This window comes from Plasmodium chabaudi, assembly GCF_900002335.3.
Source record: "Plasmodium chabaudi chabaudi strain AS genome assembly, chromosome: 5".
Taxonomy (NCBI): domain Eukaryota; phylum Apicomplexa; class Aconoidasida; order Haemosporida; family Plasmodiidae; genus Plasmodium; species Plasmodium chabaudi.
Window position 1 is genome coordinate 619,961 of NC_030105.2, and position 23,650 is coordinate 643,610.

Genomic DNA, 23,650 nt, shown 5'->3' on the forward strand with positions numbered 1-23,650 from the left:
CGTTGTTTTGCTTCCTTTATTTATTAAATATTTTTTTAATATATTTTTGATATATTATGACGTTATTAAAAGTGTTTATACTGAACTGTATTTTAAATTTTTGTTTTTTTTGAGGAGAATGATATCGATATATTTATTATTATTGTTTTGAGTAATAATATTATTATATATACGAATATATATAAGTTTATATTGTTTATTACTTATGTATAAATGGCAATTTTATAAACAAAGAATTATTTATTAAATGTTTTACAAATATTTAAAGAAATATAACATAAATATTTTTTGCTTTTAAATTATTATATGTAATTAACGTTTATTTTGTATGTGGATTTTTTTCAGTTATTTTATAACTTTATGAACATTAAATTCTATAATATATTAATTTAATGTTTTAAATTGTATGTGATTAAAAATTGGGTATAAAAAATTAAATAATGTTTTATAAAAAAAAACAGCTAAAAATATTAACTTTATAAAGTGGATAAATTTTTATTTTATTTGTTATATTTGGAGAAATTATAAAAAAATGTGTTTTTTTTATGATGTTTAAATATATTAAAATAATTTTTTATTAAATATATTATTTTTTTTTACAGTATTTTCTCATATTATTATATTTGTATGATAAAGTACGTATTGTAAAATATATTATTTTTACTTTTTTTTAAAGTATAATTTGGAAAATGTTATAATGACAAAGATACAATAAGTATATATTTTTTACTATAAATAGTTAACCTTAACTTAAATTTTTATACAATAATTGCTATAAAAATAGTGCTTTATATATTTATATAACTAATGATATGTTTTGGGGGATTATATAAACCTGTTTAAAAAATATATACTATCTTATATACAAAAAATGCTACATGCAATTATTTAATATGCTATAATAGCATAAAATTATATATATAATAATATATTATATAATAATGGGAATTCTAGTATTCCATTATTATTAAACGAATTAAAAATAATTTTTTTTCTCATTAAACCATGCATGGTTGGGGCGTCTAATTAAAAATAAAAAATTCCAATATATACTATGTTTTTAGAAATATGAATAAATATATGAGAAAATAAAATAAAAAATACCGCTTGAAAAAAATTAAGGCGAACGCATATTCTAAAGAACTAGTAAATAATGTATATAAAATATATACGTAATAAACCTTGGCGTAAAAAACGCCTATAAATTGTTTTTTATGTTAGCATTATTTATATTTAATTAAATAAATATTGCATACTATATATTTTTTACAAGGCGATATAAAAAATAAATAAAATAGCATACTGATACGATAAAAGGTTATATATATGTATACCTAATTTTAGATGTACGTACATAAAATTATCATACGGGTACAAAACGTAAAAATTTTATATATAATTAATAAAATTTTTAATAGGTATATTTTTATCTAAAATATTTTAAAAAAGACTATAAAATTATATATAATAAAAATAAAATACAAATAAATATATTAGAAGGAATACAATTAGAAAATAGTAATCCGCAAAAATATATAGTATTATACACGCAAATAAAATAAAAACTATTATGAGCAAATAATAAAAAATTATGCAATGCACAAAAAATAATAAAATAAAATAATAATTATTATTTTATTAATAATTAAAACTATTATATTTTAATGCGTTTTTCACACTTTAAGTACTCGCGAATATGTATTTCCTAAAAATATCGTTATTGAAAAAATAATAAAATATATATTTATATGTTTAGGTTACAAGAGTAATTGCTATAATAATAAAAATAATTAAAAGAATACAGAACTATAATTATTATATTTTTATAGCGATTTCTAATAAAATAAATATAGAATTTCGAGTAAATGATATTAAAAAAACGCATATATTACAAATAAAGTATTACTATATATATTATTATTTTTTTATTTGTTATATTATTACATTATAATTTTTTCTAGTTTATATTTGTGGACACAATGAAAGTATCTAAGATATTCGTTTTATTTAATGTTATATTAATAACCCATTATTTAGTTTTTGGTATGTCAAAAAATGTCGCCAAAAATGGAGGCTCTTTTAAGAAATTCCGAGAAGACCTTTCAAAGAAATTCGCAAAAAACAAGAAAGCTATCCTGATTACATTAGGATCCATATTAGCCGCAGCTGCAGTAACGGCAGGTGCTGGATATGGTATATATAAACACAAGAAAAAAAACAAATATGGAAAACCCGGATATTATCGATCTACAGTAACATATAGTAGTTCAAGTGCAAGTTCCCAAGCCCAAAAAACACCTGCTAAAGTCGAAACAAAATCCGTTATTGATTCCAAGACTACTACTAAACCTACCACAACTACTACAAAACCTACCACAACTGCTGCTACAACCGCTGCTAAACCTACCATAACTCCTGCTACAACTGCTGCTAAACCTGCCATAACTCCTGCTACAACCGCTGCTAAACCTGCTACAACTGCTGCTACAACCGCTGCTAAACCTGCCATAACTCCTGCTACAACTGCTGCTAAACCTGCCATAACTCCTGCTACAACCGCTGCTAAACCTGCTACAACTGCTGCTACAACCGCTGCTAAACCTGCCATAACTCCTGCATCTTCTCCTGCTAAACCTGCCGCATCTTCACCATTATCTACTTCTTTATCATCTTCTTCTACTAGACCTTCCGCATCTCCTACAACATATCCTATTCTTTCAACATCATCCGCTTTTTCTAAATCTGCAACACCTCCCCCTAAACCATCTCCTTCCCCAACTATAGGTGGTGGTTCTTCCACTTATACCCCCACTATAGGTAGTGGCTCTTCCGCTTTTACCCCTACTGGATATGGTAGCACTTCTATAAATAACAGTCCCGGTATGACTAGATCTGGTATCACATCTAGCATAAACGCTACATACTAATACTAATACATCGAAGACTAACTCCTTATATTATTTAAAATCAATTCTTAAAAATTGATTGTTACTGTTTATATGACTAAATATTAAATGAATTCCTCACCCATACTTTAAAATTTTTATACTACCTTTTTCGTGGATGCTTTACTATGAAAACGCGTCCTTTAAACTAATATGTTTTCAGTCCGCCTTGCACCAAGTGCATTTACTGCTTGATTGAAGCTTCAATTGGGAACCAGAAAGCTATTTCAGTTGAATAAGATATTGGCAAGTAAAAGTAATAGAATAGAAAAGGAATAAACAGAATAACCGAAGTACATAATAGCATGTAATTGTACATGGATTTATTTTAATAGAATAAAAATTAGTTGTAATAGTTTACGATTCAACGTGCAAAAATACATCTAAGATTATACATTAAAATAATAAATGGCATGGCGATGTTATATATATTTGGATTTTTATTTATGTTAATTTTTTTTATTTATTTTCATTTAACAAACCGACGTTTTATTCATGAAAGACATTTATTTTTTTTTTATATGTGCTATGTATATTTTTTATTCGTTTTGCATAATATGTGATATTCTATTTTAAAATAGTCTTACATCCTTTATATTATCTCCATGTTTTTAATGCAGCATAAATAATTAGAAAATAAAAATATATGTTTTTTTTACATGAAGAAACGACAATTTATAAAACTCTTTTAATAAAAAATATTTTTTTATTATTAACCTCCCTCCCTTTGGTTGCGTATTGAAAAATATTATAATGATGCATGAAAGAGCCATCTCATAGTATTAATATACTAGTTGTTTTTATACAAAAAAAATGGCATTCAATAATTATATATTTTCTATATTTAATGATATTGCATATACTTATAAACGAGGTAATACAATAGATTTGTAATGATTAAAAATGATGTTTAATTTTTCCTAAATTAATATATAAAAGCTGTATTTAAAATATGTAAGTTTTCATAGACATGTTCAAATGCATTTAGTATAAGCTAAAATGGGGAATAAATAAAAAAAAAACATAACGGAATATGAAAACAATAATACAAAATATTTTTTTTATAAATTGTGTGTACAAAACATAATGTGGTATATATATGTCAAACAAATTTCATTTTTTCCATAGTTGATATATTTTTATATTATAAAAAATGTGAAACAATAAGATAAAAGGAAACTAAAAAAGACAGCACATTGCATAATGAATAAATAAAGAGTGAAAGGGTAAATGAGATAATAATTTAACTATCAATGAAACCAAAAAAACAAATAACTAAAGATGAAAATGAAAGCGTATGTAAAGAAAGAAAAGAATATATATCTTATTTATATTTTTCTACATTTTATTTATATTTTTTAAAAGCTCAGTATTTGTATTGTTGTCTTTTCGCACTCTTTCAACCTCTTTTATCGAAAGTAAATTGCCATGACAAGAGGTACATATCGTTTTCATTCCTATAAAAAATGTGGTTCAACAAAAACTTCAATGTCAAAAGTATATAATAGGCATCTATATAAACATTCGTATGCATATGCTCAATATGCATGTAATTGTATACAAATACAATTTGTATGCTTACCTTCTATAGTGTCCCAGTGGACTTTAACATTGGTCTGCTTTACTTTATCACATCGCCAGCACCTATAAAGCATAGTATAAATATGGAAGGAGATGAATTAATATAATTCTAGCATATATATATATATATATTGCTTTGAGACAGGGGAAATAAAATATAAAATTCCTCATAACATTTGTTTTATTAATTCTTTGGTTCTTACATGTAAGCTTTTATAGCACTATATTTTTGAACTACCACATCTTTTGGGTCAAATTTACCATCTAAATGTTTTCGAGGCAATGGCTCGAACCTTTTTAATAACTTCACAGCTTTGTTTCGTTCTTTACTAACGCTAGAGGATAATATTTGTATTAAGTCGCTTTTTTTATAATCTTTATGCTTAACCATATTTATTATTTTACTAATGTTATTCTTTCTATTTTTGTTAGTGTGATATATATTTTTATCTTAAAAAATATAATTTCTCCGTTTTTTTATTTTATTTTTATCTACTTCCATCCATGTATTTTCATTAAGAGAAATAGCATAGTAACAAAATAATACAATAATAAAAATAAAGTTATAAAAAATAAAATAACGAAAATTATAACTAAAGACGCATAATATTGTTAAGTAAATAAAAAAATGGAAAAATGAAAATAAAACGATACAATTTTTTAGCACACAATATTTTAATATTATATAATATGTATGCATTCAGAGTTTTACTTAGGCATGCTAATTTTGTTTTTATAGATGATGAGATGATGGGAGAATGCACAAAAATATTACTTAACAATTTTATTTTTTCGATAATACAAATTAACATATACAATTCATAAATTTAATGGCATTAAATCATATATATTTGTAAATTTATGTAATTAATTAAAAATATGTGTTAAAATAATTTTTTTTAATTTGTCAATAAATGCATTTACATTAGAGTTTCGAAAAAGAAATATAATCCAAATATAATATTTTATACAATATAGAAGAGCTTAATATATTATAGAATTTTATAATTTTCCAATTTTTTTCTCCAATAAATTTATATATATACTATTAAATTTTTATGTCATCTTTTCATTTCCTCTAATTCATTTTCGTTACGAAAGAGTGTATATATATTTTTTGAAATACTAATTAAAAAAAATTATAATTAAATTGTATTATTAAATATTAATAACATTTTTTATGAAATCTTCATATATTTATAGCTTTATATACAAATTAATGTAAAATAACCAAAGCTATTATAATAAATTGATATAATTAATACCATATATTAGTAAATAAAATTATATAGTATAGAAATAGTATGATATTTTATATATAAAAGATAATTTTTTTTTATTTCTTAAAATTTTTTTTGGTATTAAAAAAAATAAATATATACTACAAAAATGAATCCCAAATTAATAGAAACTACTTCGTCTCGTCTTTTAATGGGCTCATCCGAAGCACACAGTAACGAGGTAAACTATTATGTGTTAAATTTATAAATATTTGTTTATTGTGCTAAAATTTATAATATGGCTGTGTCTTATATTATAAAATAAGATTTAACTCTAAATATATTCAAAATTTATGTTATTTTTAGAAAAATAATAATGGAACTAAGATTATAAAATCGAATCGATTGGTATCTGAACCCGAAACCAATGGAGTAGGAGTATATGAAGACCAACCAAATAATGAAGCATTCGTTGTAAGAGATAAAAATGGGAAGCCCGTCGATAAAAATAATTTAAAAAATAATATAAAAATCGTTTTTACGGATTTAGATGGAACATTATTAAATAGTCATCATAAAGCATCCAAATTAAATATAGAAAGTTTAGCAAAGGCAAAAAATAAAGGAATAAAAGTAGTTATTGCTAGTGGCCGTCCAATACTTTCAGCTAATGCTGTAATAGGAGAAGATATTAAAAAATATAATTTAAGTTTAATGCCCGGAATATATTTAAACGGTTGTATCACATATGAACCTAATGGTGGCAGAATAATTGATAATTATATAAATGATAAATTAATAATGGATATATATAATTTTTCAAAGGAAAACAATTTCGTTAATCGTATGGTTTGGTATGATTTCGAAAAAACATATACCTTTGAAATGAATGAATATATTGATGAATATAAGGCTCTTGAATGTATAACACCTGATATTATTGATGAAGAAAGATTAAAAAATACAAAAATATATAAAATTTTAATTTGCTTAAATGAACAAAATTTATCAAGTGTATTAAAAATGTATCACGACAAATTTTCAGATCGAGCTTCTGTAATTAATCCATTTAAAACATATATAGAATTGTTTAATAGTAACATAAATAAATTTGAAGGTGTAAAAGCATTATGCAAACATTTCGGTATAAGCTTAAATGATGCATTAGTTATAGGAGATGGTGATAATGATATGGAGATGTTACAAGGGGTAAAAACTTCGATAGCAGTACAGAATGCTGGTAGTAAAATAAAGGAATGCGCAAAATATGTCGGTCCATCAAACAATGATGATGCAGTACATCATATACTACGCACATTTTGTGGCATTTAAAATAAAAAACCCGAAAGAGATAAGCATACATATAAAATGCTGTGAAATTAAAATAATAGTTATTAAATGGATTGTTATGGCTCCTACTATTTTCATTATCCTCTCCAGTGTTATAGTATATATTACTATTAATACTGTTATTAAATTTTTTAATTAAATATTAATTTTGTTCTCCTTCTACATCTCTATGCAATAATAATATATGTTTATGTTGTGTTTTCACATTTTATTGGTCGTTTATTTCTGATTTTTACTTTTTAGTAGCCCTTATTGGCAGAGATGCAATTTTATACTATATATATTGAATTGTGTCTCCAAATTTATGCATAAATGTAGATTTTAAGGAAGGAGAACGAGTATATTGGCTTTATTTTGAATTTATTTGAATTTATTTGAACTTATTTGAGCTTATTTGAATTTATTTAGTTTCTTAATTATTTTTTTATTATGAAAATTTGCCTCCTTGCATAAATAAATATAAACGAGCATAATGGCTCGTAGTATAGTGCTTGTACAACTGTAACTACGAACGGTATTATATATTTATTTGATACTTTTTTAGACGTTATAAAATTTTATTAAAACAATTTCTTAAAAAGGAAACTATTTATAAAATATGAACCTAAATTTCCAAACAAATGAAAAAAAAATTACTAATTATAAAACATAAGCATAAAGTTTTAAAAAAACGGAATGATGACGTAATATATAAATAAATTGGCATAATGCAATGCATAAAATTAATAATTTTTCAAAAATATGAAACGTATTTAGTTATAAAAACATTTAGGTGAAATATTTATTTTTATTATTTTAAAATTTTGTTTTATGAATTATCAGGATAATAATGAAAAAGCATAATGTCGCACGCCATAGGCATTTATATTTTGTTACTAACAAAAAAGATAACCAAAATAGCTAATTTGACAAAAGTGTAAAAATATATTAATTTATGCTAATATATATAGTAATAAAAAATAATACCAATCATATTTAGTGGCGTCTTGAATAATATAGAAGGATAGGAAAGGATATCAACCGGCATATAAATATAAATTGAAAATAACATATATTTTATACAAAAAAAAAATATTTTTTTTTTATTTTCCCATGAAGGATATAAAAAAAGTTGTAAATGTAAGAAGAAAACAACAATAAAGATATAATATTATAATATATTAGCAGTTACATATATTTTACTATTTTGTTGTACCTAAACTAGGAAAGTATAATGAATGAAGAGGATGTAGTAGGGGATAGCGAATACTCAAACGAGTTTTCGGATGACGATGGTTCAAATGAATTTAAATCTGACAATGAAAGTGAGAAAAAAAGTAATAAGAGTGTGGAGGAAAATAGCAATTCAGAAGACGCAAACAATAATGAAAAGAATGGGATAAAGGGAGAAAACCTATTTTTTAATATGAAAAAAGAAACAATAAATATAAATAACAAACATATATGTAATACTAAAATAATGAACAATGGTAATAGTCTAATTATATCAGGTAATGATCATAATGTAAGAATATACGAATTTAAAAATATGAATAAATATGAAAAAAATTACACAAAACTTATAAGTTTATCAGAAAATTCTATTGTTAATAGTTTGGATATAAATAATAATTTTATTCTTTTGGGGTATGGCTATAAATGTTATGTTTATAATATGAAATGTGAATTAATTAAGAATACAATTCGAGGTGATATGTATATTACTGATGTTAATAAAACAAAAGGGCATATGAGACAAATAAATTGTTGTAAATTTCACCCCAATAATAGCAACATATTTATAAGTGGCTCGTTAGATAGCACACTAAGAATATGGGATTTAAAAAATGAAAAAAATACTTATGGTATCGATAATGAATTAGTACATAATCAATGTTTAAAAATTTTGAACGAAAAAAATATTATGAATAATAATGTGTTGTGCTGTGACTTTACCAAAGATGGTAATACAATATTAATAGGATGTGAGAATGGGCAATTAGATATTCGAAATAAAATATCTAATGATTACATGTATAGTTATAGATCAGATTATAATATGAGTAGTGGCAATAAAAAAGGGTTATGCCATAAAAATTCTATAATTGATATATTAACTTCGAAAAAAATGGATCATTATTTTTTTACTAGAAGTTTAGATGAAACAATAAAATATTGGGATCGAAGAAATTTACAAACCCCAATTAATACAATAGAAAATGTGGATACATTTATTTCGAAAAGTAACATGTCCTTTTATGGAACTGGGGAAAAATATTTAGCAATTGGAACACAGAGGAAAAAAGCAGAAAACAAAATAAACAATAATAATGATAAAATAGTAGGATCAAGGAAGGCAAAGTTAAATATCGATAAAGAAGAGACATGGATAAATGAAAACAATGAAAATGCAAATACTTTTGAAAATATGATAGACTTAGAGGAGCGTGAAAACAAAGAAGATGAAATAAAGAAGGCAAAAATGAAAAAGTATACTATGGACAATTATATAAAAGTATACAAAGGGGAAGATGATATTAACAAATATCTTAGTGAGATGGCTTCATTTGATAATAAAATAAATAAAAGTATCGAAGGTGCTCTAAAAATATATGATATAGCAAGTAGTAATTTTAATATGGTTCATAGTGAAATATATGAGGAATGTGGAATTATATCTACATATTATGATGATACAATAAAACAACTATTTTTAGGTAGCACTAATGGTAATTGTATAATATATTATGATGATAATTCTCGAAATGGAGTTTTACAATATATTAACAAAGAAGTAAATGTAACAAAAAGCGTAGATAATTCATTTTATGTAAATACAGAAAATATATTTAATATGGATAATATACCTGAGGATATACATATTACTGAATCAGGAAAAGTTATAATTAAGAAGAAAAATAAAAGAGTAAAAATGAATCCAACTATTGGTATGCATACTTCAAATGCATATGAAAAGAAAAGGCACATTGATCCATATTCTAAATATATTGTAAATACAAAAGATGGCAAAAATCCTTATGAAGATATAGATAATGAAATTAAAAACATGGATGAAAACGAAGACGATATTGTCGACATATTAAGAAAAAGAGAGCTAAATAAAAAAGATAATGACTATTTTTTAAAAGCTTACCAATATACTCAACCCAATAAAATAATTGATTACTCCTCAGGAGATGAACAAGAATACTCAAAATTTTTGACTATGCCAAAATGTCCACGATGTGGAATTAAAAACTGCGTTTGTGGGTACATGAAAGGTAAAGGGAAAAAATGAGATGCTCCAGATAAACAATGCTGATGGACGATGCATTTGAAACACATTAGGGGAAATATCCCTGTTCTTTTTCATATTTTTTGTTATATATATACATATATTGCATGTATATACATATTTTTCCAATTTTTGAAGTAAAACTTTAATTTATCAAACAAAGTAAACCAATCTGTTTTATACATTTCAAAAAAAATTAATTTATAAAATAAAGGACACTTGTTGTATTCAAGTGCGAGAGTAGTTAGGAAAAAATATAATGCGCATGTATAATACAACATTATAGGGTGAAGAATATACACATAGAAAAATTTTACGCATCGTATAAGCACTTTAAAGCAATACATGGTAAAAATATTTCAATGTTTTGTTCTATTTTATTAATACAAAAAAAGAAAAAATCGAAACAAAAATGTGCAAAAAAAAAGGAAAATTGGATTAAATTTCGAGTCATAATGTAAGGTGGACTATGACAGAACACCTGCGGTTTATTAAATATAATTAAAATATGTTTTTTTTTTAATTTGGTTATATTTTAAATAGTAAATGTTATACTTTATCTATTTCAGACTGATATCATTTTATATATTTTTATTTATTTCCTTGGGCAAGTTTCAATTGCTCATTTGCGGCAAGCAATTCAGCATATATATTTTGTAAAGATTTATGATATTCTAGTTCCTTTTTATTTTCTTCCTTCTCTTGTTGCATACGTTGTAATGCATAAACTTGTTCCCCTTCATGTAAATTATATAAAGCTTCTTGCTCACTCAAATGATTAATATATGTATTAAAATTGGAATTAAACGTTTTTTTGTAACTTTTTAATTTTAATTGATATCCCTTAGTATATATATCATATTTATTTTCAATTTTTTTATACATTTCCATATTTTTATTAATTAATTTTTTTAAAGTATCACATTTGTATTTATAGCATTCTATTATATCCTTTTCTTGCATATTTTCAACAAATGTATAAATATTTTTTGAAGGGCAATACATAACTTTTTCATTTAAATCAGCCCAAGGATTTTTATCCACCTCATCAAATTCAGCTTCATCATTTGTTTCATTTGAATTTTCATTTTGCTCATTTTCTTTTAATGTAGTATTAGGATTTACTGTATTATTATCAAATTGGATAAACGAATATCCATTTTTAATTCCAAGATTCTTAATTTTTTCGATTTCTGTATTGATAGAGTTTCGAGCTAGCTGTAAATAGGAATCTTCTACATCGTCATAATATGGCATCATACTTTGGACAGGTTCAGCTCCTTTAATGGGATAATTAAACATATCATTTTTTATTATAGATAATAATTCTTTTTGTATTATTCTTTGTTCTTCATTTATATCTATATTTGGTACATTGAAAATATTTATTTTTTGTAAGAAATATGGTCGTGGTAAATTCCATTGAATAACTTTATTTTGTTTATTAAATTTATCTTGTTCTTTTTTTAGTTCTTCCATTTTTTTTCTTTTTTCAGCCTCTTGTGCATCTTCTTCTAATTCCATATCCACTTCTCCATCGTCATTTGGAATATTATCATTCTCTGGTATTTGTAGTTCGATAACATTTGTTTCTTTTGGCAAATTCGCTAAAGAGGATTTTATAAGCAATTTAGCTCTATCTACTCTTTCCTCATAATTATCATCATCTTCATCAATCATATCTTCATTTACTAATGCACTAGGATTAATCATAGAATTATCATTTTTAAAACCTTTATAGGATATAATAGATTGTGCATACACACTTATATTTTTTCTAAAACTTTTTATATCACTAATAATTTTATTTTTGGCAGATAGCCTTTGTTTTTCTGCTATATCTTCTTCATTTTTCATTCTATTTTTATTCTTTTCAATTTCTTCTTTTATTTTTTTTGAATGTTCTCTAATATCATCAACGGCATTATTATCATCATCATCAAATATGTTTCCTTCATCCATATCTTCATCATTTTTTAAATAGCTTTTATTACTTTGTCCTTTTTTTTGAGAATCTTTTGTGAATTCTTCATTTCTATGCAAGATAGGCATGTTTATATTGTTCGATATTATACTTTGAGCCGCTTGTTGTATACTATAATCTAGGACACTTGAAAATTTTATTGACTTATTGTTTTCGTTATAAAGATTTGTTCCTATAGATGATAACATATCTCCTTGATTTAATACAAATGGTGTACTGGCAATACTAGGTAATATATTATTTATAGGGCCATTTACCAGATTGTTATCATTATAATCCTTTATTATTTGATTAAAAGATGTTGCTTCTTTATTAATTTGAATAATTTCATCTAATTCATTTTCATTTAAAACGGGTTCAGGCAAATTTAATCGAACTCGTTTTCTTAGATGACTTAATTCGTTAAATTGTTTATCATAATTTTCGATAGCATTTAAAAGATCATGCTCTTCGTTTTTATTTTTTTTACCTTTTTTATTTTGTTTATTATCATCTTGTCCCAACTCCGTTAATCTATTTATATTTTCTACCTCCATCGATTTGATGCTTCTTATTTTGTTATTACTGTCAGCAGATGTGCCTTGGTCATGTTTATTTCCATATTGAGATTCTTCAATATTTTGTTCATTTTCTACATTATAAAAACCTTTTAATGGTTTCCTTTCAAATAAAATTTCATTAATATGATCGATTTTATTTTTATCATTTTTTTTATAATGATTATTTGAAACAATACCAGCAGCTTTTAGTTCTCTTTTTTTTTGTAATAATGCTAATCTTCTTGCTTGTTCTAATTGTTTTTCTCTGGCTTTTCTTTTAGCTTTTTTCCCTTTAGTATTTGCTAATCTAGCTTTAGCTTCTGCTAACATTTCTTTTTCTTCATCATCCATATCAACAGGATCAGCACGAGCAGGCCGAGTTTCCGGAGCGGGGTCAATTTCACCTGGTCTTAATTGCCTAGGATTTTTATTTTTATCATAAACTTTTCCCTCAGCTTCATCTAATAAATATTCATAATGTTCTAAGCATTGCTGTGCTGTTCTCCCAACTACAGGAGCAATAGTTCTCCATTGTGTTGGAAATAATTTCGCTAGATGTAAAAGTTTTTCTTCCTCTTCTTTGCTCCATTCTGTTTTTTTAACAGATGGATCCAACCATTCATACCAGCGTGCTTTACATTGCTTTGCTGATTTTCGAACAAGTAAGGAAGCAACACGAGACCAGTTATTTAATCCATATTTCATAACAGCTGCTTTCAGAACTTCATCTTCGCAGTTCTTCCAAATTCCTCCCTTAATTTGAATCCTCATTTTTATTATTTTGGGGTATTAACTAAGTATACAGTATAAATATGTGTGCTTTTATGAATGTCTTTCGAATTGCCACCCAATTTTTTTCATAGTTTTTTTCCTTAGCCTTTTTAATTTTGTTAAATTAAAAATGCATCCAAGCATTATGTTAGAAATATTTCATAAACATAATTGTTAGATATTATTTATTCGAATTGGAAGTTTATTCTCGTGTTTTTGCTAAAATTATTATTTTTTTCTTTTGATATAACCAATTAAAAAATATAAATTACTTTAATTATAAACTTTTTCCCCCTGTCTCCATTGATGTATTATTTTATTGTAGTGGCATTCACACAACTATTGTTGTTATTACTGAAAATTTGACAAAAAATAATAATATCTCCCAAGCAGGTATATATCCATACAATACATATATATAATATACAATTGATCATAACATTTAAAAAGGTATGATAATTGTAAATATGCATTTACCTGATGATAATTTTTTTTTCGTATAAATAAATATATATGTATATATTAATATAAATTATTAGGGGATAAATGACTCTAAATCGATTTCATATATATAAATAAGGTTATAATGAAAATATAGATAAACCTTTAAAACAAATCGATATATTAAAATAAACAAAAAAAAGTATGAGGAATAATGATAAGCTATATATTTTAATATGCATATAATATACTATATATTATTGTAAAATAAATTATATGCGTATAATAAAATATAGGTATTAATAAATACGTGCATATCACCTCAATTAATATATTATATATATACTTCGTATTTAATATGGCAATTTCTCGTATATTTTATAAAAAATATATATTTAATTTTTATTAAAAAAAAATTACATTTTTTAGCCTTTCATCATAGATATAAAAAAAAATTGGAAAAAAAACAAATACTTTAAATTAAAGAATTATTATTTTTTGTCATTATAGGAAATACCATTTATTTGACTATTTCCTTTTCGATTTTTTCATTTTTAATCTATGATAAGTATGTATATTATATATATAAATATATATATTTGATTTATTTATTCTTTCTATGTATATTATTTGATTTTATATTTTTTAAATATAATAAATTTGTATTAAATGACTATAGGGGGTCACTGAAGTATTCTGAAATATAACCCGCGTTTAAGTTGCATATATATAATACTTATTTATATGCATATTGTTTAGAAGCATTTATTATATTCATGCTATCATTAAATTATATAGAATGAGAGAAATTGAAAAACAAATTTGAATAATATCAAAAGTTTAAAATAGAAAATTCGTAAATAATAAATAAATAAATTATATAAGGATTGTTAATATATATAAGCATATATATGTATATATGCACGAATAATGCCTCGATATTAACCCTTGTTATATAATTTTTTTTTTTGTGGGGGGAATAAATGATGTACGAAGATTTTAATACGCTGCCATTGATAAAATCAATTAGAGAAGACTCCATTGAGAATTTACATAAATTTTTAGAAGAAAATTATAAAGAATATGAAGCAGACGAAAATGGAGAGTTTAAAAAGAAAATTGAAATAATAGACAAACAAACACAATCAACACCATTATTTTATGTAACAGCAAGAAAAAATGACGAAGAATCAGTAAAAATATGTCAATTATTAATTGAAAAATTTGGTATATGCAACCCTGCATCAAAAGATTTAATGAAACAAACCTGTTTATTTTATGCAGCAAGAGAAGGGCATCTCCAATTATGTAAATATTTAATTGAAAAAGGATGTAATCCTAACGATGCAGATAATTTTGGTCAAACATGCTTATTTTACGCATCAAGAGAAGGCAAAACTGATTGTGTTGATATTATAATTAAAAAAGGAGGTAATCCAAATTTATTAGATTTAAATAAACAAACATGCCTATTTTATGCATGTAGAGAGGGTAGATATGATACAGTTAAATGTTTACTCGAAAATGGAGTTAATCCTTCAATAAAAGATGCCCAAAGAAGAACAGCTTTAACTTTTGCTAAAGGGAATGGCCATAACAATATTATTAATCTTTTAAAAAATGCTGGTACTTCAGCAAAACCTGGAAGTGTCGTACATACACAGGCCAAAAATGCAAGTAAGTTATAGAAAGGAAAATAAAATAAAAAATAATTTACGAATTTTCTATGTTTATAATCTCCCATTTTATTGCATTCGCATAGTTTTGCGGTATTTACATTTTTTGTGTTCTTTTTATTATTTTTGTTTGCAGAATTGAATACGGCTCATTCTATGGTCTCTGTAAAGAGTGAACCCCATGCTAACGCGAGTTCCAATGTGGACCCTATTGGCAGTGGTAACGAAAAAGAAATAAAATAAAATAAAATAAAACAAAACAAAAGGCATTCCCTATATATGCATGAACTAATTTTTTTGAACTTATCAGGTGACTCACAGCGAAAGAAGTACAGATTGCAATATCAGCCCTTAGAGGACGAACCTGAATTATGGTTAGATGCCCCTTTAATAAAAATAAAAGAATTCGAGCGTAAATTTCCAGATTTAGCCTTATGGCCGAAAAATGGGGATGTAATAAAAAATGAAAATAGTAATTTAAATGATGCATTTAACAAACAATGGTATTCAATAGCTAACCAAATAATTCAGGCATTAAGTAAATATGAAGGTGGTCATATATTTGAAAGATTAGTGGATACTAAAAAACAAAATTGTCCTGATTATTATGATGTTATAAAAAATCCCATGTCATTTAGTTGCATAAAAGCAAAATTAAAAAAAGGCCAATATTCATCCCCTCAAGAATTTATAAGTGATGTACAGCTAGTTTTTTATAATTGTTCTATATATAATACAGCTGGTACAATTGTAGCTATTACAGGAAAAAATATCGAGGCATATTTTAATAATCAATTAATTGTTACTGGATTTAACAATTTTGTTCAAAAAGAGAAAACTATTAATGAACATTTACAAAAAGTTGAAGAAGAAAATGAAAGATGGGCAGAAGAACATCCAAACAATGTAAAAGAAGAAAATAGTGAAAATAACAATGAGTTAAATCAAGTATCGGAAAATCAATTAAATAATGAAACGAATAACGAACAAAATAGTGAGGCCAATAATGACGATTAAATAAAATAACAAAACAATGAGAAAATGAAGGTATATATTATTAAAGAATAAATCGAGCAATTACCATGTAATAGCAATATGTTTTAATATACAATTGTTTTTTTTACCCATATTTTATATTGGAGTAAATGTGTTACTATATGGATATTAATATATGTGTATATATCACATATATAATATTGTGTGCATTGTGAAAATTTTTTATTATTTTGAAAATTCATATTATCAGAATATTTTGGGAATTATTTCAACATTGACTATTTAAAAAAAAAAAAAAAGTATATTTGTAATAAATATTTACATTTTTGAAGATATACATATTGCATATAGTTATATGTATAATATTTTATTAATTTTGTTTTTATTATTACTGTATTTGTGTGTATGTTGTTTTTGATAATTTAAGTAAATAAACTTATTTTTATTGATATTTAAAAATAAATAAGTATTTAAATGGATACACAAATAAATGAACAAATGATAGGGGAACGGGATAAAAAAATAAAAATAAGTGTAGGGACATTAAACAAATTTGATAGAACTAATAGGTATGTAACATTTTTTTATATTTTATAATATATTGTAAACTGTATTAAAATGGAAAAATGTAGGGCCATTCGAAAATAGGTATTTTTCCTTCATAATATGTATACACAATTAGAAAAGGTATTTTTTTTCTGTTTTAATATTTTCAAATTCTTAAAGTTCTAAGCTTAATTTGTTAACTTTTTATTTTACCATATTGGCATTTCGTATCAATTTATATTTTATTTGTTTTTTCTTTGTCATACAAGTGTATAAACCATGAAAAATGTATATTACTATTTTTCCATTATTTTTTTTTTGAAATTGTTTTTATGTAATTGCATATTAGCTATACCCCAAAAAACTCTTGGTAAAGGTTCACTTTCTTTAGCGTTAAACGAATTAAAAAATAATGTAGACAATAATTCTTTAAATATATTAGGAGAATTAAAAAATTCTAAGCCTTTTATAAATAAATCTTTTATACAAACAAATGAGAAAAAAGACAATGTTTTGTTATTAAAATTGTATAAGCAAAACATAGCTTCTGATAAATTGTCTACTTATTATGGTAAGATAGCAATAGGTGAAAATTCAGAAAACATATTTAATGTTTTATTTGATACAGGTTCAACTGAATTTTGGGTGCCTTTTAAAACTTGTAAATTTACAAAAAATAATACCCATAATAAATATGAACGTACGAAATCGTTTAAATATAAATATGACAATAAAGGGTTACCAAGTGTATTGGAGATAAATTACCTCAGTGGAAAGTTAGTAGGATTTGACGGTATGCCTACTATATATATTTATACCTCTTTTAAATAATATATTATGATTTGTTTTTTGGATATATTACTAACTAGTCAAATGGTCATGCTAATATTATTCATAAATGAGTAAATCAATCATATGAAAATAATTATACAGATTAATGCAAAATAAAATATTCTGTAATATGCGTCTCAAGTCTGTATATATCTATAGTTTTTCTCTCTACATATAATATATGATTACATAATGGGTGCTTATTTTAGGCTATGATACGGTTTACCTAGGCCCTGGCTTCGCCATTCCCCATACGAACATAGCGTTTGCCGTATGAAAAAAAGCACTATGCTTATAAAAATGAATAAAAATGCAATAAAATAATAATAAAACATCAAATCATTTGAACATTCGAAATAAAAATCATTTATTGGTTATAGACAAGCATAGATATACCCGTTTTGGAAAAATTCAAATGGGTAAATATATTTGATGGCATGCATACGCTGTAATATATTCCATTAGTTTATTTTTATTCAATTTGACTTATATACTACACATTATTGTTTACTCATTTATTATTTTTTTAATTAGGACGGGATAATAGGACTTGGATTCGAAAATGAAGATTCCCAAAAGCGCGGAATAAAACCCTTGTTCGACTTAAAAAAATTTTATGTTTTCCCTTTCCATTTTTTATAATTCACATCTAGTTTTATTTTCATTTATCACTTAATTTTTAATGGGGTATAAAAAATTCATATTTTTTACAAATATCTTAGTTTAGATCATTTAAAAGATGAAAAAATTTTAACAGAGAAAAATTACAAGAACATGTTTGGCTATTATATAACTAACACAGGTAAAAGGAATGCCAAATTATTCTATATATTTTTGTTTATTATAAGTTATGATTTTTATTTGTATGCATCTATTCTTGTTTTATAGGAGGGTACATAACACTAGGTGGAATAGATGATCGTTTTAAAAGAAGTCCTGATGAAAAAATTATGTAAATAAAAAATATATTTAACCATTGATTCATCTTAATTATTAAAAAGAATATTTAACTAAATGAAGATATATATCCATACATATGATTATACGTTTTACGTATTTTGGCGGATCTTCTATTTATGCTAGTTGGAGCCCAGTTTCAACAGAAATGGGGTTTTGGACAAGTTCGTATAAAAAAATGATATAAATGAAAGAAAATTCAGACGATATTATTAATTTCTTTCTTTTCAATATAATTTATGTATATGTATGTAAAATAATAATATTCATAATGGGGTGTTTTCCCCTATTTCTTTTCAAAATAGTTGACATTTTAGGAATACGAAAAGAAAAACAACCATATATGAATGAAAGAAGAGATGATGAGGTGATTGTAAAATATGAAGGATTTCATGATGGAAGTAATAAATCAATAGTTGATACTGGAACATTTTTAATATATGCGCCTAAAAAAACAATGGAAAATTATTTAAATGATCTGACAATAAATTCTTGTGAAGATAAACACAAATTACCATATATAATTTTTCAAATAAAATCAAAAGAAATTGAATCAATAAAAGGATTATCTGTTATTGAATTAGTTTTATCTCCTAATGATTATGTCATAGAATATATAGATGAAGTGAAATCAACAAAAGAATGTATCATAGGTATACAATCCGATGAAGACAATATAAATGGATGGACGCTAGGACAAGTTTTTTTAAAATCCTATTACACGATTTTTGATAAAGATAATTTACAGATTGGTTTTGTTCGAAATAAACAAAAATTAAATGATGAAACTTATTTAAATGAATCATTTCTAAGGGTTAATAAAAAACGAAATAAGAAAATGAGTTATAATGGACCACTAAAACTGTAAAGATATTGTTTTACAAGAAACAAACATCGATGTTGCTTCAATGTGTAGACTGTTCTAAATGAAAAAGAGCACATATTATATATGAATATAATATATTTTAGTTTTAAAAATATGATATATTTTTTGATTTAACTAGTTTAGCCTGTTTTGCATTTTTTTTTTGTTTTAAAATATAAAAGATCCTTTTTTTTAACCCTGTTTGCACACATATTAATCAAACGAAATGATGGCCAATTAACTACATTTGATAAATAAAAATTTTAATTAAAATGATAAAAAAAAATCGGTTGTGTCCAAGGTAAACCTATAGATGTAAAAAGATGCATTTTTAAAAACTTAAGAAAAAATAATATAGAGAATAAAAATTATATTAAAAAAAATATTTATAATATTAAAATGTTTTTTGTCTATGGAATATAGAATAAGCTATATGTATATATAAGATATATATATGCATATATAATAATAAATAAAATAATTTGGGGGTGTATATGTTTAACAAGTGAAAAAAAAAACGAAAAATGTGTAAATAAAAAAAATATTAGTTACTTTTTCTTTTTGGAAAAAGTAAATATAAAAGTAGCACCAATCGTGCGATTAAATAGTGGAATTGCGTATATAGATAACTATTATTGTATCAAGGAAACAGATGTTTATATATCATGTCAATCTTATTTTAGCATCCATCTCCTTTATTTGTACCACGATGTGGCATTCTTTTATAAATAGGGAGTGTGCATAGGCACACACGGTTATACGCATAAACATAAAAACATATACAAAAAAAAATTTTTTAATAATGCATATATATATTCGGAATAATAGAGTTATAAATAGTTTATAGGTTATCCAAATCTATATCTTGAATTTCTTGGTCAGCATATGATAATTCGCTAACAGGTGATATATTGCCATTCATTTTTGATGGGTTTTTATCTTTTTTTTGCTGTTCCCATAAATCTTTACTTGCGTATAATTTAACATACTCTGATAAAAAACGAATAAAAAATGATAATATATAATAAAGCATACTATTTATATAACAATCTTTTTGCAATAGCTCAAATTAACAAAAAATAATTTTTGTAGAGATAATTGGGAATATAATAATGGTCTACAAAAATGGCATTGTAATACCTTTTACTTTTTCTTCATAAATATTTTTATCTTTCATAAGTAGGGAAGCAGCATCACTGTTTAAGGGGTCAGATGGATTAGGGTAGGTAAGTAATTGGGGTAAGAATACTTCAAACACGTTTACAAGACCTTAGAAGAAGAAGGAATATATAATGTTACGATGATATAAGGATATAGGGGAATGAATATGCACAAATATTTATAATGTTTCTAAAATGCGTACTATATAAGGGCGTCCATGTTTGGTTAATAACATCTAAACACACAGATCCTGATGCTTCATCAACATTAGGATGTAAGAGTTTGTTGATAAATCCAATTGAAGGAGATGCAAATGGGTAATCATCTGGCAAAGTTACATGAACTTTCCATATTCCTCCTTCATAGGCAGCTATAATAGGAAAGGAAACAAAAAAAATGCACAACCATAAGTTATATAATGTTATGGTGTATATATAATATAAAAATTATAAAATATTAAAGAGTTTGAACTTTATTTATTTTATTACTTCCATTTGGCCCATGAAACATAACATCAAAATCTTGTGTACTTCCATTGTTTAATTCTAAGTCATACCCAGCCATAATACTAAAAAAAAAATAAAATGTATAATAGTGAATATGTTTGTATTAGTTTCTCCATGAGACTAAGACGAATATTATAACATAATTAAAGACGCAAACATTAGAGAAAGGAAAAAATGTAAGCACATAAAAGGAGGATAAAGGATAAATCAATATATATAGATAGGAGCATATGTAATATTTCAATTTTTAGCGTAATTTTTATTTTTATTTTTTTCAAATACTAACAGCTTGGTGAAGTCACACTGTTTTCGCGTCAAAGCTGCTTGGTGATTCATTATATATCCTATGGTTGTTTATAATTATAATTATATTTTATTTCGTTGTTTTAATATTCTCTACGTATTTTATCTTATAATGTCTTGATTTTTCCCCTTATTACTTTAGAAGTTATGGGAATAGAAAGTTATTATATCGTTTATCCTTTTTCGTTTTAATAAAATATTAATGTATATGAATCCCTTCTCTATATTTTTGTGAATATTTCTAAAGAGGAAATTATTTTATAATTTCAATTAATATTCAATTTGCAATAGTAATATATGGGCTCCCTCTTTTTCTTATACTTCTTTCTTCTTACCAATGTTTTGAAGCGATATCCTTTAAATGCTTTACACTATAATGCTTTTACGAATATAGGAGATATGGGTAAGATTAAAGGATAATTTTTTTAATTTATAAATTATAGTATAATGGATGAAGAAAAAATAAGGATCATTGATATTATATGCTATTTTAATTCTTCATTAGCACATGCATTGCATATATATTTATACACATTTGTATGCATGTAGAAATATATATAAAATAATATATTCACAATGTAGAATTAATTATTAATATACCGTTTGGGTAGCATAAAATAAAAATTACTAAAAAAAGGGAACGAAAAAAATATTATTTAATTATGAATAATGTTTTATTTTATACTAATAATTATATATATATAATATACTTTCTAATTCAATAACTGTAAAAAAAAATTATGTAATTAAAGTAAAAATAATCATTGAATCATAAGACCTATTTTATATTTTTATAAAAATTGGAATAGTTTGGTGATTTATTTTTAAGATATAAACTTATATACTTTTAAGTATAATTTTAATATGTTTGTCGAAATGTATGTTCTTAAGGGTTTTACAAGAACATGCTATATTATTATCAAAAGCATATTCATGCCCCTTTGGGGAAATTCTATATAGTCTTAATATATACATATACAAAAATACTATATATGTATATACCTCATTTCTAATTATAATAATATGCTTTTAATGGTCCCTTTTTTATTTCGATTTATACATAAAATAGAAAAGGCAAACACGCACACCCAAAAAAATGAAAAAAGAAAAACTTTTCGGGAAAATTATTCTTATTAGAACTTAAAAAAACAAAAAACAAAAAAAATACAACGAAGCTATATTGCGTCAATTAAACAGGAGAAACATGAAATTTTATTAATTTATACTGTTGGATTGTATATGCATGAATATATATATAGAGAGAGATATGTTCTTATGTAATGTAGTTATAAATTATAGTAATGAAGCTAAGCAAAATATCGGCATATATGCATGCGCACGAATATATATGTATATGAACTACATGCGTATATATTAAAAACAATATATAAACATAAGTCTTTAACTTTTAGCTATAAATTGCCTTGAAAATAATTGATATATATTTATAAAAAAAATAATAAGTGGGAAAAAACGAAAAAGAATAAAGGTAGTTATGATATATATGCAAAAGAAAAGTACTATATCTTTAAAGCGATCTCATCAATGAGTTTTTTTTCCGATATTTGTGTATATAAAAAATGTGTATAAATAATAAATAAATTAACTCAGCATAAATTTATGGCGAAAATTTATTTTCTATTAAGCTTCGTCTTATTATGATATTTTAAAAGTGATATAAATAAAAATTACGCATATATATTA

At 24.2% G+C, this 23,650-nt stretch overlaps 8 protein-coding genes across 8 annotated transcripts; 5 read left to right on the forward strand and 3 right to left on the reverse strand.

The window, feature by feature from the left end:
• Positions 1-1,979: 1,979 nt before the first annotated feature.
• PCHAS_0517100 (early transcribed membrane protein) lies at positions 1,980-2,927 on the forward strand (the record flags this gene model as incomplete). Its single annotated transcript, XM_739639.1, has 1 exon — positions 1,980-2,927. One exon carries the CDS (start codon positions 1,980-1,982, stop codon positions 2,925-2,927), a length of 948 nt encoding a protein of 315 aa, XP_744732.1.
• Positions 2,928-4,283: 1,356 nt separating this feature from the next.
• On the reverse strand, positions 4,284-4,917 carry PCHAS_0517200 (conserved protein, unknown function; the record flags this gene model as incomplete). Its single annotated transcript, XM_016800188.1, has 3 exons — positions 4,284-4,402; positions 4,528-4,589; positions 4,730-4,917. 3 exons carry the CDS (start codon positions 4,915-4,917, stop codon positions 4,284-4,286), a joined length of 369 nt encoding a protein of 122 aa, XP_016655221.1.
• Positions 4,918-5,915: 998 nt separating this feature from the next.
• PCHAS_0517300 (haloacid dehalogenase-like hydrolase, putative) lies at positions 5,916-7,078 on the forward strand (the record flags this gene model as incomplete). The annotated part of the gene is made up of 2 exons (XM_016800189.1): positions 5,916-5,987; positions 6,113-7,078. 2 exons carry the CDS (start codon positions 5,916-5,918, stop codon positions 7,076-7,078), a joined length of 1,038 nt encoding a protein of 345 aa, XP_016655222.1.
• Positions 7,079-8,309: 1,231 nt separating this feature from the next.
• Positions 8,310-10,373, forward strand: PCHAS_0517400 (WD repeat-containing protein 70, putative; the record flags this gene model as incomplete). The annotated part of the gene is made up of 1 exon (XM_738486.2): positions 8,310-10,373. One exon carries the CDS (start codon positions 8,310-8,312, stop codon positions 10,371-10,373), a length of 2,064 nt encoding a protein of 687 aa, XP_743579.2.
• A 588-nt stretch (positions 10,374-10,961) lies between these two features.
• On the reverse strand, positions 10,962-13,664 carry PCHAS_0517500 (pre-mRNA-splicing factor CEF1, putative; the record flags this gene model as incomplete). Its single annotated transcript, XM_738370.2, has 1 exon — positions 10,962-13,664. The coding sequence occupies one exon, from the start codon at positions 13,662-13,664 to the stop codon at positions 10,962-10,964; it is 2,703 nt and encodes a 900-aa protein (XP_743463.2).
• A 1,424-nt stretch (positions 13,665-15,088) lies between these two features.
• Positions 15,089-16,798, forward strand: PCHAS_0517600 (bromodomain protein 1, putative; the record flags this gene model as incomplete). Its single annotated transcript, XM_016800190.1, has 3 exons — positions 15,089-15,782; positions 15,918-16,001; positions 16,092-16,798. The coding sequence occupies 3 exons, from the start codon at positions 15,089-15,091 to the stop codon at positions 16,796-16,798; spliced, it is 1,485 nt and encodes a 494-aa protein (XP_016655223.1).
• Positions 16,799-17,602: 804 nt separating this feature from the next.
• PCHAS_0517700 (plasmepsin VII, putative) lies at positions 17,603-19,979 on the forward strand (the record flags this gene model as incomplete). The annotated part of the gene is made up of 8 exons (XM_737936.2): positions 17,603-18,116; positions 18,364-18,425; positions 18,535-18,573; positions 18,689-18,750; positions 18,877-18,956; positions 19,043-19,106; positions 19,238-19,275; positions 19,417-19,979. 8 exons carry the CDS (start codon positions 17,603-17,605, stop codon positions 19,977-19,979), a joined length of 1,422 nt encoding a protein of 473 aa, XP_743029.2.
• An 838-nt stretch (positions 19,980-20,817) lies between these two features.
• On the reverse strand, positions 20,818-21,979 carry PCHAS_0517800 (ubiquitin-conjugating enzyme E2, putative; the record flags this gene model as incomplete). The annotated part of the gene is made up of 5 exons (XM_016800191.1): positions 20,818-20,966; positions 21,117-21,245; positions 21,340-21,507; positions 21,626-21,705; positions 21,930-21,979. The coding sequence occupies 5 exons, from the start codon at positions 21,977-21,979 to the stop codon at positions 20,818-20,820; spliced, it is 576 nt and encodes a 191-aa protein (XP_016655224.1).
• Positions 21,980-23,650: the final 1,671 nt, after the last annotated feature.